This window comes from Pteronotus mesoamericanus, unplaced genomic scaffold (assembly GCF_021234165.1).
Source record: "Pteronotus mesoamericanus isolate MK-2021 breed Mesoamerican mustached bat unplaced genomic scaffold, CSHL_Meso_final scaffold_651, whole genome shotgun sequence".
NCBI classification, from domain to species: Eukaryota; Metazoa; Chordata; class Mammalia; order Chiroptera; family Mormoopidae; genus Pteronotus; species Pteronotus mesoamericanus.
This window is the reverse complement of record NW_026555325.1, coordinates 36250355-36265601: the sequence shown is the minus strand read 5'-3', so window position 1 is coordinate 36265601 and position 15247 is coordinate 36250355. Positions and strand designations below refer to the sequence as shown.

Sequence of the window (15247 nt, the reverse complement as noted above, 5' to 3'; positions counted from 1 at the left end):
ATGCCAGACTGCCTGGGCTTGAATTCCAGAGCTGCCATTTACAGCTCTATGACCTCAAGCAAGGTACTGTTCTTTCTGTCTCCGTTTCCTCTTCTGTGAAGAGGGGATAAATACCTTTGCATTGTTTTGTAAGGATTAAACAAGTTTAAAAATGCTTGGTACCTAGAAAGAAAATATAAAAGTACTATTATTCTAGAAATTTTCAAGAAGTGATTTTTACATCTCACTGTTTATAGCATCCCTGGTTTTACCTAAAATATTAGAAAATTTGAAAGGGACACAACATATAATCCTTTGTGTTTATATATAAACTTATTAATATTTCTGTGAAAACTATTCTCCCTTCTCCACAAAAGGAATAAAAGAGCATTATTAAAATATTCTCGTCTCAAAATAAAAAGTTTCAAAAAATAACGTCCCTGAAACTATCCCTTTATCAAATATAAATTATAGCTGCTCTGGTGAGATGTTTTTAAATTCAATCAGGTTTAGATATGAAGAGTGCTCTTAAGTGGTAATCTGTTCTGGGATTTAATCACCGTGTAAATCATTCGCATTTTCCAAGCACATAACTTGTTAAGAACATTTTCCTATGACCAGATTTACCATGTATCTAGCAAAGTAGCCTTGGGAGTCAGAACACAAATTACTTGCCTTAGAAAAGACACTGTTTATGCTCAGAGAGCGGCTTTCAGAGAGATCAAGTAAATACATCAGCCATACAGTTGTTAAAGGTTTATTTTTATATGCATACAAGTTTCAAGGAAACAAAAATTTCAAGATATAGAGTTTAACATATCAAATGAAGTCATTCGGAATTATTTCAGGGTGCACATAAACAGCAGCATAAAGTACACGAATAAGATACACTATGTAGTTTGTTTTTGATGTTCTGAAAAGCAGTGTTTTGGTTTTAAAATTCTGATACCATTATCATGTCATTCAAGTAACACATTTCAAAAGTTCGATTTTTTATAATAATAACAAAATTAACATATAACTCTAAGACAATCTGATAGATGAGCTGCCTTTACCACGATCTTCAAAAAAGTGCTGTTCAATTCTTCTACAAAAAGCAAGAAGGTTGCTATAGTTTTTCACCTTCTCAGAAAGTTCATCATTGGTCAACTGTGTGGTAAGAATGGTGTACAGATGGCCAAACACAAGGGCATCTAGTTCAGTAGGCCTAAAACAAAAGTAGAAATGAGAGTAACATAAATAGTGTTTCACTTATATGGTAGGATATATACAACTTTTAAAAACACAAATAAAATAGATTTTATTCATCTGTTTAAAAGAAAAAAAAAATCACAGAAATAAATTCTACCCTAACTTGATAGAATCTATTGTTTTAACTTAGAGTTTTTTACAAGATATGAAAAAAATATTTCAAACTATTATTTGCTAGTTGTGTGATTTGCTTTTTAAAGTAGTAGTATTATTTAAATGTCTTAAAATAATACTGGTGTAATTAATCATATTCATTTTATTCATTAATTTGTTCACTAAATAAATATAGCAGGTCTCTACTGTGCCAGAAACTGTGCCAGATTCTAGATATAAAAAAACAATATTCTAAGACATTGATACGAAACATAAATTAACACAACACAATTTAGTAAGTGCTTTAAGTGATGCATAAACAAAATGTTGTCAAAGCACAGAGGATTTTACTGTGGTGCTGGGACAACAAAATTACACCTGATTACCCAATCATATATTAACAGTATAATTTCATTTTAATTTGGCCACATTTAAAGTAACTTAGCTTTCTAAAAGAGACGTGGTCATGAAGATGGCTTCAACAAATGTTTTTCTAGAATTTCTCCCTTTATGTATTATTAACAAAAAAAAATGAAATTTATCTCACTATTAATGATCTATAGTTTGGACATCACCAATCTATAGTATATTAAAATAATTGCTAGCACAGCATTACAAAAAGGAGAAAATCCCTCCTAATTATGAACTAATTACTGCCACTAGTCCCATGGTAATAAAGCTTTTGAGAAAACACGTGTTAGCCCACCTGAATGAAAATATGTGTGGTAATCTTGTTTGGCAGAACAAATCTGGGGATCCATCAAGTCTAGGTGTGAATCCTGATGCCACCATTTACTATTTAAGTGGCCTTAATCACTACTGATGAATGGACTTATGCGGTTCCATGGCTTTAAATATCTCTTCATGCCACCAATCCCTAAATATTTGTCTCTGGTCCTAGTCTTTCCCCTAAACTCCTGAGTCATACATTAAATGAATCAATAAAAAGGTGATGCACTTTTCACACCACAGTATAACCGTGTTAATTTAACTATCCCCATCCCCATTATACGACAAGCTATTTAGAGGTAACACTGCACATATCTTTATATTTCCAGTTCTTAGCAAAATATCTAAGGAACTGAATCTGCTGAATGAATAAATGAAATAGAAAAGAAAGCATCCTGCCTAAGGTGTGTAGAATACTTAATTTTTCAATAATACTTATTTACATTCCTTCAAATCCTTCTCTTTCTTTTGACACATTTATGAAGTTTTAATCAAAGTCAGATATACAGTCTATGGCTATGTTTAAGAGAACAGACAACAGGATAGTTTAAAAAAATCACAAGTGTCCTTGGATTTAATAGCACTATGATCCTATCACTACAAATGAACTATCAAAAACAAATGGATCCCTGAAAAGAACCAAGGAGGTAGAAAGTGGATAAATGTAGAGTTGAGGCAGTTTGTGAGAAGATAAACTTCCATATCCCTACTAACTCTTCCATATCCCTAAACATATTTCTTAAAAGATAAATCTTATCTCGCCAATGCAGAATTTATTTTCCTAATCTTTTTTTAGGGTTAAGTACCCTTTGCTTTTCATACTAGAGCTTTAAAAAGGTGAATATATTCCCTGATGCAACTTCCAAGTATAGATGGACATCCTTTATCAATAAGTGAAGGCTCTGAATGAGTGCAAGTATTAAAGTACCTTTAACCTAGACTGGTCTAGAAGTGCCCCTGAAGTGGCCATAATGTTACTAGCTGCAAATATACATCCACATAACTCAAAAGGTGCTGAATTGCATATAGGTAACAAGCATACAAAAACTGATCTGAAGTTACATAAAGGTAGCAGCTTTGTGGCCAGTTACTTTAGAACATCTCACAGGAAGCAGAATACAATACACAAAAGTCAAACAAAACACACACACACACACACACACACACACACACACACACACACACATTTTAATGCATATTTGTTTTCATCCTTAAAAATTTCAGCAACTATTTATATTTGTTGACTATGACATATATGTTACCAATTACCTCAAGTCTTATGGCAGTGGTTAACACCACTACACTCTAGTGCTAAAACTCAGACCTACACACATTAAAGTGTCAATTTTACTGTATGTAAATTAGACTACAATAAACCTGACTTTAAAAAAGCATAAACTCAGAAAAATATTTGCAATTCGTATGCAAGACAAGCACAAAAAAACAGACTTAACCCAGTATTACTGAATTGTTTAATCAAGCCAAGATCTTTAAGTACTTTCAGTTTTAATTACCTTTCCTATACCACATGGAGAGAAAACTAACATTTCCACCCTTCAGCTTACTAAATAGCTGGTGGATTGTAATTCTGTAATTGAGATATAGATAGCAACTCTTCCCCCTTAGACTTTTAACATCTTTCATATGTATTATTGTATTTATTTTTATAGACTTTAATATTTTTTTCTTTTGTTGATTCCAGAGAGAGGGGGATAGAGAGAGAAAGAGAGGGAAAACAACACTGATATGAGAAACACTGGTTGCCTCTTTCACAAGCTCTGATCAGGGACTGAACCTGCAACCCAGGCATGTGCCCTGACCAGGAACTGAACCTGCAACCTTTCACTTTAAGGGACAACGCCCAACCAACTGAGCCACACCAGCCAGGGCTCCCTATAGACTTTTTATTAGAAAAATATTCCAGGATGATAAATATACTTTTGAAGTCCAAGGCAATTTGTTGCCTCCTATCTTACATAGTCCATTCTTTCCACATTTCTGTCACTCATCTACTATTATTTCACATGAATATTAAAATAAAAACAGTACTGTAAAATGTGAATGTTTTCCTAACCTTTCCCATGTAAAATCTTTTTTGCACTCATCTTTTTTTCTTCATTTATTATGATGCAATATGTTTTTCTTTCTTTCTGATACCTTTCACAATCAGTCTAGTTTCAAAAACATTAATTTTGTCTAAGTGTTCTCTAATCTTTTTTTCCCCTTACATTACTAACCTGTATCATCATACTACTAGAAATAATCTACATATCCTTTATTTATATACTGGTCACTAATCTTTAGGAATGTCATTCAAGTTTATAAATCAAGCCCCTTGTCATCAATGTTTCCCATATTTTGCCTGTGGATTTTTTTTTTTAGCTATTTCCCCTTAATTTTCTTAACTGGTGATTTCTTAATTGAATAAACCTCAATAAAATCCTATTTTTCCCTGAAATTTTCTATCTTCAATATACTTTCCCACCTATATATGAAGGTATCTTTTCAAATTTTACCATTTACTTAATGATTACTAGCAGTATTTTTTCTTCCAAAAATCTAACTCCTTTTCCAATCTCTCATTCAACTTAACCTAGTTTTAACCAACATTTATTGAGCTTCTTCCAACTAACAGGTTTTGTTTGAAAAACACAGACCTGTGAGGAGCTCATAAATGTTTTAGAATCTCTGTAACTCTTTCTATCCTAATTACATGTAGAAAAAATATATTTTTTTCCTATTCTATCTTCCCTGTATTAAAAAGGTCTCGTCGAAATACCATTTTAAGAAAAGTTTTATTTTTTAATTCCAACTCTATACTTGAACAAATGACCTAGTAGTCTTTGTGTAGGTGTCTTAATAGATATCACCTAACAGCAAGATAGCATAGTACAGATTTTGTTTTTATTGCATTTCAGAAATATGATTTAGTACTTAAAGCTACCAGCGCTACATATTTTGAAGGCCACATATTTTAGTACCTACTTTTTATTATTTCTAATATTTTTCAAGTTCATTTTTCTTTTACCTTTCTACCATTTAGCTTTGTCCTCTTTTCTTTTTTTTTTTAATTTATTTACTTTTTAAATACATTTGTCTCTGCCTCCCCCCCACCTCTTTCCCTTGCCCCCTCCCTCCTTCCCTCCCTCAGCTCTTCCCCTTTGGTTTTGTCCATGAGTCCTTGCTATATGTTCCTTGACTTTCCCCTTCCCTTCCCTTTCCCTGCCCCCCCCTTCCCTCTTGTCTCTGTTGATTTCTTTTCCTTTCAGTGTTGCTCACCTATAAGCGGAACCTAACCAACAATGCAAAGATGCAAGGAAAATATGACCAGCAACACTGTCCTCTTTTCTCAATTACTACTCTTGCTGCAAGATATCTCCTAACTACCCTTTCCCTTTCTCTCATCAAGTAAAACTACTGGGTTTCTTTCATGAGCTCTCCCAATATCCCCAGTAGGTAGGCTATGGGAAAAATGGATTCCAATTTAAAAGGGTAAAGGGAGGGCACACAGAAAAATAAAGTAACCTCCTGAAATTTGGTATATGTTAAGAGCCAAGAATAGAATTCGGGGCCTCTCACTTGGAATCCAATACTATTTATCTGACTTAAGCCAGAGGCCTTTTAACAGATAAAAGAATGAGAAAAATTTTGCCACAACAGTGTGAAAATACCAGTTACTTTTTCCTAAATGAAGTTTACTTGCATGTTTATATTATTTAACAATTGGGAAACTAAATCTATTCTATTCTTTAGTCATAACTGTTTGGGAAAAATGCTTATTTAGGTTTCATATAAAGTGAAATTATTTCAAAAACCTACAACTTAATATCAGTTAAACAGTTCCTTAATAGGGAATTTTAGTTTTGCAACTGTTCTAGATTTTTAATTTTTTATGACAAGTGTAAATATAATTGTTCCCTTATGAAGAAAAAAATTAATATTTCCACTAAATCTTATGTTTAAATAAATAGGTTAGATCTATTCTCCTGGCTTCCCATGAAGGCAGTGTGTATAACAAAACTAACTCCTAACACAGAGTGATGCACTTCCAACAATAAAACACAATGCTTCTGAGTTTTTCAGCTCCTAGAGCTTTTGAACTCTATGACCTTCCTTCAGAGATCAACAGATTCCAATTTTATTTTAATATTAGTTATATGTGATATACATTAATATAACTTAAATATTCCAACTTATCAAATAGTCATTTTTGCTACAAATATTTATCTCTCCACAAAATGATGTTGGATATGAAGATGAATGCCAAAAAAGATATATAATAAATAATAGCAAATAAAACTTAATCAACTGAAAAAGCAAGAAAATTTTATTAAAAAGCCAAGAAAAGCTTAGATTTTCTAAGCAAACCACTGAGATTAAAATGCTAATTTAAGCCCAACTTAAACTGGATCACAGGATAGCTGATTCTGATACACTACAATTATAACTTTAAAATAAAAAAAAGAAAATTCATTCTTTGCCTACATTAGATATTCTTTTCCAAATTACAAAAAAAAATCTGTCTTAGTGAGACATGAATTAACCTATATACACAAATATTTAATCTATATCCTTTGTATTCATTTCTGTACTTTACAAATATTTTCACTAACTTTTAAAAGATAAGTTCATAATCATGCTTGTTCATCCAAAAATATTTTTTATTGTTTAGCTGTATTCACTTTTCTAGTCCCCAGAGTATCACCTTATATAGACAAGTATGGTTATACTTCATATTTCAATAGTACTTTGCAGGTTCAGAATTCTGTTAATTAAGATGTCATACTTCCATACATAGAATCTTAACCTACCTCTAGGAGAACCTTATCATATGGCACACTAATGACTGCTTTACACATTTGCCTTTAAGAGAAATTCTCAATGGCAAAAAGCACATTTAGAAATCTGAGTCTCCCAGAGCCTAGCACTATGCCTGATACCCAGGAAGTGCTAAATTTTTAATAAAGGAAAAAAAAAAGTTTAAATATAACTAAATCTTTTCACAAATATGTCTTGATAGAACGGTTCCCCTATGATGAAATAAGTTTATAAACCTAACAATATAGAAAAGAAACTAACTTTAAAAAAAAAATGTCTTACTGTTTATTGAAGAAATATGGTTGTGTTCCCAGTCTTTGAGAAAGAGCTTGACAGCACTGGTCAACATCTTCTAAGACCTAATAGAGCAATAGACCCCAAATATAAATACTTAAATTAGTAAAACAATAAAGTATATCTAAAACAAGTTATTTTACAATTTGTAACAAAAATATAAATTCAGGTAATCTTTTATAACACATTTAAATCAGACTATAAGTCACATATAATATAAATAATAGTTTCTATATAAGAAATATGAAGAAATTGGAGAGCTAATTTCTTTTAAGTGCAAGTACAATTAAGTTACTTATAACGATTATTATCAAGAAAGTTTTAACTCAAAATTCCACTTCCTACAAAAACTGTTTTCCTAAACCCATATATTCAGATGACTTTACGTATATATTTTTAAAAACCTGCCTAATAAAGATGACACTGCTGACCCACCATGAGCAAAGCATTTCAGTTGTTTTTCCACTACTGGAGATGGATTTTTATTTACTCCATCCCTATTCATTTACCTAATCCCAGAACACAGAAGTGAGTTGGCTGGCTAGAACTAAGGGGAGGTGTGGAAAAGAAACACTAAGTTGTCTAACGATGCACAAACTCATGACCTTGACAAGATTTGTATTTTTTAATCTTGCTACTTCAGTAAATTTAAGACAAAAAAGAAAAAGATATATTAAGCACTGTATTTAACAGGGTTTTTTCTTTAAAGCCCTAATGCTGCGGATCAATATTTATTGGCATAAAAGATAACCACAATGTGTGGTTAAATGGGAAAAACATCAGGTTATAGAGTGGTAGGTATAATATGATCCCACTTAAGGAAAATGTTATTAAGAGACATCTAGAAAAATGTTCTCCAAATAGTTAATGGTGGCAATTTCTAGGTGGAAGGATTGCAGACAATTTTTATTTCCTTTTTGGATTTTTCTGTATTATATAATTTGTTTTACAATAAGCATGTGATTTTTATAAAACAAAACTACTTCATGTCAAAGAAAATAAGAGCAACTGTTCTGTTAGTTTTTTATTATGTTGGGATTTTTTAAAGGACTACCAATAAAAAAACAAATTTCTAATGTTTTAAAGGTTCATCTTAAATGCACAAAGGATTTTTGAGAACTTCAATCTGAACTGACCTGGTCCAGTGTCTTGTTACCCCATCCAATAGCTTTCATCTTACGTTTGACTTCCCACTGTTTCTGATAGGCCAAAATATGATTCAGGGGCCAAGGGTAGGGAGATCCATACCTAGCATGTGTGATCTAGAGCAAAAAGATTTTGTTAAAAACATTGATTCTTTCTAAAAACAAAGACTCTTTTTACAAATAGAATTTTAAGGGAAATAAATTGTCAGAGAACACAAATAGAGCAATCTGAAAAAATATATAGAGCTCGCAAGCTAAAAAATTAAAATTTTAAAGCATTCCCTTTAAAAATATATAAACTTTTATGTACTTTGCAACCATTTATATCAAACAGTGACACATTGCTTCCCTAAAATGTATGTGCAAGCAAAATTAAAGTAAGTGAAAAACTATATCACTAATGGTATAAACCCACAATGTTTCATTTATGAGCAGGGACTTACAATTCTGAGCAAAAGTGTTTTCTCATTAAATTTTAATTAAGATAAATGCTGCAGAACCACTCACCTCCCCTACTGTAGCTTCATCACACCACTGAAGATACAACTAGGAACAAAAGAAACAGTCACTGAAACTTTAGAATTACCAAAGAGAAAATGGATAAAAAGAAAGTTCTTTCTTGCCACAGTAATTTTTATAAGCCAATTTTATAAAAGACATCTGTATGAGAGTTTTTTTTCTTCACTACTGTTGCTATACATAATTATTAAATTTGATAGTGGTACTTAATATTTTTTATTCATATAGTACATCTCTAAATACCATTAAAGTATTTTATAGTTATTATTTAAGTAAACTTCACAAGGCCAAAGTAAAATTAAGTGGGCAAAAATCACTCCTTTTTACAAACAGAAAAATCAGAACTGAAAATGTCAGGCAATTTGTTCAAAGATAACGATCAAATAATTTGGGTAAGTAGCCTAGCCCAAGAATAGCTTCACTATTTTCCAATTTCTCAATAACTTTAAAATAACCCATAAGAAAAGATGATCTTTTATGAAAGAAAAAGCTTATTTTCAAGACCTATTATTTCTTATTATACCTCTGCAGTCAACAGCATGTTGTTGACTAACTCCATGTAGGCTTTCATTTCTGCTTTCTGGACTTCATCCAGCCCATCACTAAGAGAATGGCCCTAAAGGGAATTTAAAAAAATTTAAGAGCATCATATTAAACATACAAAAACTTTCAGTTATCTTACTACCAAGGAATATAACATCAATCTTTTTACTGCAAATGGTGAATGAATTTCCAAACTGCCTCCAAAAAGAAAATTATTTTATATGAAAAAAGAGTTAATACTCTCTTGCTACAAAATATTAATAAGTAGCATTTGCAATTATAAAAATAATTTTCAAAGGATAAAATTACATTATCAATTATTTCGCAAAAGAAGAAAATAAGAATGGTCAATAAACTTTGTTATTTTAAGACACTAACCTTATTACTAATAAATGCCAAAATACTGATGTATTGCTTATAAAGTGGTCAAAAATAAATAAAGGTATAGGGAAATAGATACTAATTTTTAAATTCTAACACACTATAGTAATGAGTGAATGCATAAAATGATAAAACCTTTAGTTCAATCTGGCAAGCTGTTTTAAGATTTTAAAAATGCATATCCTATAACATCACAGTATCAATCTTAAGAATTTATCCTAAGGAAATAATCTGACAAGTGTACAAAGGTGTATGTACAAGAATATTTATCTTAGCACTGAATAACAACCAAATATTGGCAACAACGAAAGTGTCTATCAATAAAGACTTAATAAATTATAATACATCCATATAATAGAACACTACACAATATAAAAGGGTAAAATATAAATTATAAATATTTATAAATATGTGTGTGTGTGTGTGTGTGTGTCTGTGTGTGTGTTTAGTCATAAACATGGAAGAATTTCCAAACATATTGATGTTAAAAGGCAGGTTGCAAAATAACTAAAAATAGTATGATCTATGCTTTTCTATGTATGTAAAGAGACAAGAAAGTCTGGAAGAATTTTCCCCAAAATGTTAATGGATGCTGTCCATTAATAACTATTAAAATCTAAACTGAATAATTCAAATGAACAAATCAATACATTTGACTTCTAAACAGATCCTATATCTCCCTTCTCAAAGGTTAACTTGACATTTTTAACAATCTAACAGTTTTCATTTATGACCAGAACTCTCATAAGCAGAAGTTAGAAAATTATCTACCATTTTGTAAAGACCAAATTACCTCTTTTGCCATTGACTAGCATTAGTTTTTAAAAATTACATTTTAGAAATATTTCTCCAGTAGTTTATATTGGCATTTTATAGAACTAGGTTGAAATCAATGTAAATGTTAAGTCATGCTAAAGAATGATGAATGACTGACTTATTTAAGAGTGGCTGTGATCAAATGCATTTAACATCTTTTTTATTACCTTGGCTTTAACAAATTGGACTATTGGACCAAGTTCTGATACTACTTGATTTCCTACATGAATAAATGGTACTTTACCTGTTGAAGGAAAAAAAAATGTGTGAAAACACTTTCAGTAAATTAAAGGTTGTACTAATAAACATAGGAAATTAATATAATACTGGGATATATTTTATTAACACAGAATTTCACAAAACTCTTAACTTTTGAAAATTTTAGTTAAATGTGCATGTTAAATTCTATAAATTTTTAAACATTGACTATTGACTAATTTTAAAATGAAAGAAAGAACAATTTGAGTTATTCATTCCTAGAATTCTCACTTATATATAGTAACAGACCACAATATTCTCTTTTCAGAGCTAACACTAACAAATCACTCTATAGTTATAAATATTATTTGTTCAAATTACATGAACCAAACCCAGACACTGTTTCATGACCACTGATAGATTTCAAAAAAATTCAGCTGGGTCTTCTCTTCAGAGTACAATGAATCAATCCATATTTTAAACTACATTTAAGAAGACTTTTTTTTACATCTACTTCCAAATCTCAGGTACTCATTAAGATCAATATTTTAAGTACATAATGGTGTATTAATAAATGTCTTTGAATCAGAAATATCAGGAAGTAAGAGAATTAACAATCCTTGAAGGTGTATTAGTTTATGAATTATAACACAAAGTACGTTCCCAACATGTGGGAGAAAAGAACATGTAGGATGCTTATAAAAACTGGCTTCTCTAAATATTGATAAATGCCACATTAAAAATTATTTCACTCTTATAAATACTAATAGCTGATGAGATTATTGGAGATGATGAGAACAAAATTTACCCCCAAAACTAGATAATAAACCGTGCTGTCAGGCCTAGTTCAAATAGAGTTCACATTAACAGCAGGCTTCTTCATGGTCTTTTTCAATAGATTCACTCCTCTCTGGCTCAGTCAGCCTGAGGGTAATGGATGAGGTGCACAGCACCAACAAAAGCGTCATCTGCATCCATAGGACAACACATTACAAAGGAGAGTCAGGCCTTTTGGAACACAACCACTCAATAGATGTATTTAGAAGACATATCCATGTTACCAATACAGAAACACTGAATTCCACATTCTTTTCTTCTACTACTTTTCTTCTATTACTATAAATCTTGCAATAAATTTTTAAAAAATTCTTATCTGTGTAAGCATTAGGTCATACTGTTTTTTAACTTGGGATAAAATCTTTGTAACTACTATACTGCTAGAAATAGTGCACGTCCTCAGAGATAAAATAATCTGAAAATGAAAACTATTTATTAATGAATGCCTAGACTGAAGGGTATTTCTAGGGTATAACACTTGGAGAGCAAAGTGTATTTCTCATTTTCAATAACCAGTTTGTAGTTCTTGGAAGAAAGAGATTTCATTTTATTTTTCTTAAAAATACTTTGAGCACTGTAGATTCTGAAACAGGGAAGTGGTATGGGTAGTCAACTAGCAATTATATACCTCCAAATATAAAGAGTTATATAAAAGGCAACAAATTAGAAGTGAATAATGTTTCCTGTTACCTGCCTAACTAAAAGTGGAGCCAATGTTATATCCTTATTATCAAAGCAAAAGCACAATAAGACAGTTATCCTCTGGCACCAATCAAAAGTTATAAAAGAAAACAAAGGACACTGTTTCTCACTTGAGGCAGAATAATTACTTTTAGAACTTTTATTTCTGAAGAAAGCAAGAAGATGTTGCCAAGCCAGTAAGTAGATTTGGAGAATATTAGAAAAAGAAAAGCCCCAGATGTCATCTAATCCAACCATTTCATATTACAGATGAAGTCACCCATGCTTAAAAAAGAGAAGACAAATTTCCCAAAGAAACTGTTAATATGCTGTTAATATGTGACAGACACAAAAGGATTAGCGTAAAAATTTCCCAAAACTTAGCCAAGCACTCTTTTGACTATTCCATGATGCTCTGTTTTAAAAATTTTCCACAAGGTCAAATAAGCAAATAAAATCAAACACATTCCCCTGATCACTCCAAATCATATGATAAAAGAGAATACTATTATAGATAACATTTAAATATCTTAATAGAAAGTGCCATTTCCATCTATCTAGAAGACCTCTATGCACGAATGTTATGTATATATATATATGTATTATTGTAGTCTCTAAAATATTTATGTTTGTCTTTTAGAGTCTATAAACTAAGATATCTACCTAGGTGATACTTTAGTATAGTCATTTTAGGAAATAGGTAGATATGGCTTCTCCCTATTTGCCAAAGATATCAACTTCAGTATTAGATTACTAACCATTTTATATGTATTTCTATACTCTTTGTATGACTACATAGAGGAAAAAGAGAGATGGAACCCAATGTAATTCATTTCTCCAGAATTCAGTAAAGTTTACAAAACCTATGTATAAAATTAACACAAAATGAGTCAATAATGGCCTTCAAGAGTCTAAAATATGTCTATGTTTATAATTCTAGAAATTCTTTCATGTAAAATGTATATTCATAAACCTATAAATACAGGGTAGGGCAAAAGTAGGTTTATAGTTGTGAGTACATGAAACAGTTTATTCTTGTTTTCTTTTTGAAACTGTAATAAAATTTAATCTTTCATAAAAGCTGTAATTATTCTTATATTCTTACTTATTAATTATTGTGTTATTTTCCATACAATCTACTGTAAACCTACTTTTGCCCCACTCTGAAGGGATGTATTCACATAGAATTTTCGGTGTGTATGGAGAGGGCATCTTCACAGTTTTTGACAATTATTACTACCTTTAATAACTTAAGATGGAAAACATTTAACATAACTTATCATTACAATGAGGAGATAGATAAATGTTTCCCTAAAAAGCAATGTAACATACTTATGCCCATCAGTTATATTCAACAAAATTTATTCATAAAGAAATAATTCTATGTGTTATTACTGCTCCAGCAAAACCAGTTGATAATAATCATATTAATTCTATTTAACATTTATTTATCAGCAGTGTGGCATTATATTTCATGTAAAAATTATCTGAATTCTCTTATTTTAAACTGTACTTTATTAACATATAACACATATAAAAGCAATACTGATTATGAGAAATAGCAGAAAGGCTAAAATCTTAATAAAAAGTATCTTAAAACCTGTTAAAACAAAAAGAATTAGAAACCTAAAACATTCAGAGATGACATTAAGATCTATGCATGTTAATTTAATTATTTTACAATCTCTCTTCTTCCATATTTATAATGGGAGAACATAATTTAGAGAATATAATAATGGGATTCATTAATATTAAAATGTGTTTTGTGAAGAGGAAACAGTCCTATGTAAATAAGAATGGCAAAATCTGAGATTTTGTGTTTTCTTAATATCTACTATTTAAAAGAATTCCTTAAGTTTCCACTAACCATCCATTTCTGACCACAGAGCTGAAATGCACAGACATGCCCACTACAATATTGTCACGTTTGTAATTGTTACTTTATACAACTATGGGGAAATTCTTCAAAGGATAAACCAAAAATAGAGGTATTTTAAAAATCTAGGTACAAACTGGATTAGCCCTGCAATCTTATCAATGTATAATATTAATAAAGAAGAAAAAAAACTTACCAGATGGAGACATATATTCTGCATTTGCCCTACAAACCACTTTGATAGGCAGATTACACATTTGCAAAAAGGCCTGTAAATCAAAAGAAGTACAGTAAGCCTAATGAAAGTATATGCACATTTGAACACAACTTTTAAAAATTTCTAAGCAAGTAATGGCTAATACAGTACCACTTTATTGGAAAAGAAGAAATCTACTGAAAGTGAAAGATCTGTATGGCAAACAAAAATAAAGTGTTATTTCACTACTAAAAAAATCAATATAATGTAGACACCAGTAAATGTATAAAGCCTAAGCATTTATATATTTAAGAAAGAAAATGTAAATTATCCACATTTATTTTATTGTATTAGTTTATGTAAGTCAACAATACTGTATATTGCTTTAATTTTCTTAAACAGATGACAAAAGTTCAAATTTTATAAGGTATTATTCAATCCCACTATTCTTCTCTTAGAAAAAAAACCCTCAAAATGTTATTTCTGCTACTTCAAAGTTCTCTCCAATAATACTAAGTATCCTAACATGCAGTTTTATGTTCACTAATCATTTACTAAAATGTAACTTATTTTTTCTTTGTTTAGAGAAGCAAAAATTTTGTAAGCAACTTAAATATCTAACAATAGGGAACGGGAATGGGTAAATCATTTATGGTAATTACGAACCATGAAATATTATGCAATTTAAAAAAAATTCACTCTTTTAAATGAAGAATTTTCTATGGCTAAAAAAATGTCCACATGACAATACTAAATGAAAAAATACAAAATCCTATTGACTATATATACTAATTCCTTTTTAAATGTTTTTAAGCCCTGACTGGTGTGGCTCAGTGGATTGAGTGCTAGCCGGCGAATCTAATGGTTGCTGGTTCGATTCCCAGTCAGAGC

General features: G+C 30.6%; 1 protein-coding gene across 1 annotated transcript in view; it reads right to left on the bottom strand.

Annotated features, from left to right (window-relative positions):
* Positions 1-709: 709 nt before the first annotated feature.
* MTX2 (metaxin 2) overlaps positions 710-15247 on the bottom strand; it is a 59230-nt gene continuing 44692 nt past the window's right edge. Inside the window, exons 4-10 of the mRNA XM_054562590.1 lie at positions 14357-14429; positions 10736-10812; positions 9352-9444; positions 8817-8855; positions 8301-8426; positions 7153-7229; positions 710-1186 (exon numbers count right to left, since the gene is read on the bottom strand). Of these exons, the coding sequence (XP_054418565.1) occupies positions 1003-1186; positions 7153-7229; positions 8301-8426; positions 8817-8855; positions 9352-9444; positions 10736-10812; positions 14357-14429 (669 nt within the window). The 3' untranslated portion in view covers positions 710-1002. The remainder of the gene's footprint in view (positions 1187-7152; positions 7230-8300; positions 8427-8816; positions 8856-9351; positions 9445-10735; positions 10813-14356; positions 14430-15247) is intronic.